Here is a 4,814-nt window from a genome sequence, read left to right on the forward strand (position 1 = left end):
CGACGTACTGAATTACGAATAGAATTTTGGGCAGTTGCGAAAAATTTGACATCTGATCTTGGACACAACTGAATGGATAAATACCGAGGTCTTCATCCCATCTGATTAATTAGTTCCAACAAAACAACTTTTTGGTAAGCAAAAGTCGGGTTAGCTATCCTATCAATCAATATGGTATCAGATACAATCTTCATCTACACTAATGCTTTTAGTGCAAGCAAGAACAGAATCTGTGTAGAAATACGCTAAACTCTATATAATACATCACGGGCTTATTGGACAGCAAAGAGAAACAATTTGAACTCAGTGATTCAACGTAATCATGAAGACATATGCAACCATATTTGCTATAATTTCAGTAAGTTTGGCGATTCACCTTCATTTTTGCGTGGCAGATGTGGGCACAGCAACTTTTTATGGTCCTCCTTATGTTCGTAAGTATCGTTAGCTTAATAAAGTTTTACCTTTTGTTTTAGGTTTGATTGTACTGTAAGGGGTTCCGATTTGATATTCCTCCTGATTATAAGTTCGACAGGTTGTACGACCAACTACTATTATATTTTCTGGTAGGTTAATTTTATATTTGGGTTTTGCAGCAACTTCATGCTATGGATACAATCAGAGGCAATTTCCAGCAGGCAATCTTTTTGGAGCGGCTAATGACGCAATTTGGGACAATCAGGCAGCCTGCGGAAGAAAGTACAGAATAAGATGTTTGAGCGGAACAAGTAATGAAAGAGTTAATCCATGCAGAAAAAGGTCGCTTGTGGTAAAGATTCTGGATTACTGCTCTTCCGCTGGATGCGATAATGGCGTTGCAACTTTTCATTTATCTTCTGATGCGTTTTCTCACATTGCTCATTCCTCTGCCAAAAAAATTAACGTCGAATACGAGCAGTAACACTCCATCTCCCTACCTATCATTTACAATTATCACAACTATAATTTTACTTAGAAAATCTAAAGAGTTGGACAGGCATTTTGCGGGCGAAGGGGATTCTGAAATTTTGAATTTGTTCATGCATGGCTGATCCTTATTGTTTTGCTGTTGTGTGTACAGAGTGTGATCCATCAGACTTGGTCACGAAGATTTTTGAGGGAACAATAACTAGAATGAAGCACTGATTGAATGGATTGGGAAAAATGCACGATGGCCTAAACTAAATTGTTTGTAATTGACTGCTACCATTATATATATATATATATATATATATAGTGGTCGTAGGTTTGGAATCTGATGGTCATCTGTATCTGTTATATGAAAATTTATTACGTTTGTTCATTTGATGTTTACGAAAAAATAAATTATCAAAAAATGTTTCATTTATCATGTTTTTATGTAAAATCTTTTATATAAAAATATTGTTTATTGAATTTATTAATTATATATATTAAATATTAAAAATATAGTTTTAATTTACAATTTAAAAGTTCACTCTCTTTTTATTAATATTAAAAATAAAAATATATATTTACAAAGTTTCCAAAATCACAAAAGCTTGAACTAAAAACTCATGAACAATATTACATAATTATTTAACATTTAATATATTTTCCTATTTTTGAAAAATAGGTTAAACTAGCTTATATATATTTAATAATATATATAGAATAAGCTGAGAGGTATCCTTCTAGAGGGGCCTATTTTTTTATTGATTTATCAACATTAAAGTGCAATAGGCGCCTCCACAAGGATAAGGAAACTGTGATCGGAAGAAAACCAGAGCTAGTACTAAAAGGATGCAGAACTAGAGCAAAGAAATAGAGGACATCAAGCAGGCTACAGAAAATATGGACCAGTTGGAGCTAGAAGCAGTGGAGATGCTTCAAAATTTGACCTAAGTTTGAGCTTCTATCTGTCATTTTTTTAGAGAGATTAGGTTTAGGGGTTAAGGTTATAGTTAATTAGAGTTTAGTGTTAAGGTAAGGCTATAAATAGGTAACTATTGTAGGATAATGCATTAATAACACTTTTTGTCATTTTTTTAAAAATATTAAAAAAGTCTTTAATATTATGTACTTTTCTTATGAATATTATTTTTCCTTATTTGAAATTTTTTTATGAAATAATTACCGTGAAGCTTTGTTCTAACTAAATAAATACATTCTAAAATATAACATATAACATTTTTATTCTACCTTTTCTTTTTTCATGCAAATCATTTCAGATTTTAAAATTGAAATAAATTCATTGTTTTTAATTGTTAAATGAATCCATCTTGCATTCCTTCTCCAATGCATTGATCTCCTCATTTCTACAATTCAAATGAGTTTATTAAAATTGAAAAGAAGTTATTCATAAAGATAATGAAAACATACTATGCAACACATACAAAAATATAAAATGCAAAACCCTAAATTAAATACAACAAAACCAAACATTATATAAAAACCCTAAATCTTTTTAAAGTGAATAAATGTCAACCTAGAAAAATTCACAAATGAATAAATATTAAAGAATCCCTCTACAACCCCAATCCAGATCAACCCTCCTTTACTCGTGAATTAGTTAAAATGACGCATTGAAAATAGGATATCCATTTTTTGGTTTTTAATTTCTTACTTTATTTTTCATCATTCTTAAGTAGATTAAACTTCTTTAAAATTACTCATTATTTTCATTCAATCTTTTTGGTAAATTTGGTGATGCATTGAAAATAGGATATCTATTTTTTAGCTGTTTTATTTTCTTACTTTTTCTCTTTATCATTCTCAAGTAGATTAAACTTCATTAAAACTACTCATCATTTTCATCCAATCTTTTTCCTATGTAATGAACTTTGCATACAACTCAATTTTAAGGTTGTAACAATAATTATTTTTCCTCCAAGGGAACATTTGACCTCTAAATTATGGCTACCTCAAGCTGTATTTTAGTTTGAGTAACAATATTTCAATATTATTTGTCCCACTTATTTATCTGTCATTTTAATAATTAAAATAATAATGCTTATGTTTCCTAAATAAATGAACTAAAAGCTATCAATGCTTGGAGACATACACTATATTTAAATAAGTTATTGTATTTTAAATTTTTTATGGCTTTTTTTATGGAGAAATTTTTATGAAATATATCAGCTAGTATTATTAAGAAATTTTCAAATATTTAATAAATGGTTCTATTCATTTATGGCTTAAATTTTTAATTCACAAATTTTAAAAAGTTATCGATCTTATGTATTTAAATTTGTAATATATAATCAAGTATGCATTTTGATTGTTCTGGCACTACTAGAACAAAATTTCAATCACAATCTGTGACAAAAAGTTATATCAATCTGTCAGGAAAACTTCTAATAATCTAGACATTGCTGGAGTGCTCCCTGATTTAAAAACTACCATTAAAACTACAAAGATGAACCCAATTTAATAATTTGTTTTTCAGTGTGTGCACCATAACTTACTATTTTTTTGGCACTATAATTGCCAGTACAAGGTTTTTTACAGATACTTTTTTCTGCAAATCTATTTATGGTATAAAAATATGTGCTTTCGTCCACGAAGCAACATCATCATACATGCAGGTAAACACCTTACAAATCTATGGAGAAACAGATAGCGGAGCAGAAACCCTAATATCTAGGGTTAGGGTTTCAAAATCCACTGCCTTGCAAGTTCGACTGGCTTGGTTGTACACGAAATGCAGGTGGAGGAGTTTGCCCCTCTAAGTTACAATCATTTAGACTCAGTATGTGTAGATTTATGGATTCAGTTTTGCAACATTTTATAATATCAATATTTTGGATCATATTTCCACGATCCTATAAGGTAAAATTGGTTTCATTTATTTTCATCTTCACAATTTTAGCTCTTATATTACAATCCATCAAGAACATGAAAGTGATTCTATTTTGTTTTGATATCTGAAACCTTGATGTTGGTAAATATTAAGAATCAAAACCAAAGATCAATGCATACTAAAATTATAAAGTGTGGAAAATTCATGCTGTTAATAGATAACAACTATTTTAAGAAGAAAAATAAATGCTTTTGTCAATGTTACCTTGCTTTCTATCTTTAGGCGTTCATATTTTAAGACTTCTATCTGTTTTGAAACACCAAGTAAAAGAGGTAAACTGATTAGCATACAGTATTTTTTGTTCAATTCATATACATGTATTAATATGTTTGCCTTTCTCTCTTGAACTTTCTTTGCTGCAAGCACAAGATTTTCTTCAAGATAACCCAGTTGTTTTGGTGTAAATGTCTCCACATCTTCACCCATCACACAAATACACAGAAGAATCAATCCAGATAGCTTTCCAAAAGTTGATTATTAATATGCTGATGATTCTACAAATAAAATAGATTCAACAAACCTACAATATGAAAAAAATATGAAATCTGTAAAACAATATTACATACCTCTATTTCACGTTGAAACTGCACAATTGATCCCTTTGAAGAATGGTGCATTACCGTTTGTGAAACTGTCTCCTAACCATTTTGAAAACCAAATCTATTAATCTATTAATTATTTTACTTTCTATATTAGTCAATTATTATTTTAAACCTTAAATAATTGAAAACCAAATGACCATCAAAATTATTGAAAACTCCCAAATGTTGATGCATAAGTTTGCTGCCATTGTAGAAGCCTCTCGGCTTAATTAATAGATTCATTTAAATTATTCTTATAAATCTTCACATAAGGCGTAGTCAACCCAACCAACCAACTAACTACTCCATCCTCTTTTGAAACCAAACACCAAACATGTTAAAAAAAAACAACAACTCCTTTTCCAGCATTAGCCATACAAATGGTGTCTTTTAAGATCATAGCCAAAATAAAGGGAAAAATTATTAGGAGGAAG

General features: G+C 29.7%; 1 protein-coding gene across 1 annotated transcript; it reads left to right on the top strand.

Annotated features, from left to right (window-relative positions):
• Positions 1-274: 274 nt before the first annotated feature.
• LOC131037840 (EG45-like domain containing protein) lies at positions 275-1,209 on the top strand. Its single transcript, XM_057970072.2, has 3 exons — positions 275-434; positions 597-897; positions 1,061-1,209. Exons 1-3 carry the CDS (start codon positions 323-325, stop codon positions 1,065-1,067), a joined length of 420 nt encoding a protein of 139 aa, XP_057826055.2. The 5' UTR covers positions 275-322; the 3' UTR covers positions 1,068-1,209.
• Positions 1,210-4,814: the final 3,605 nt, after the last annotated feature.

This window comes from Cryptomeria japonica, chromosome 3, assembly GCF_030272615.1.
Source record: "Cryptomeria japonica chromosome 3, Sugi_1.0, whole genome shotgun sequence".
Classification (NCBI taxonomy): Eukaryota; Viridiplantae; Streptophyta; class Pinopsida; order Cupressales; family Cupressaceae; genus Cryptomeria; species Cryptomeria japonica.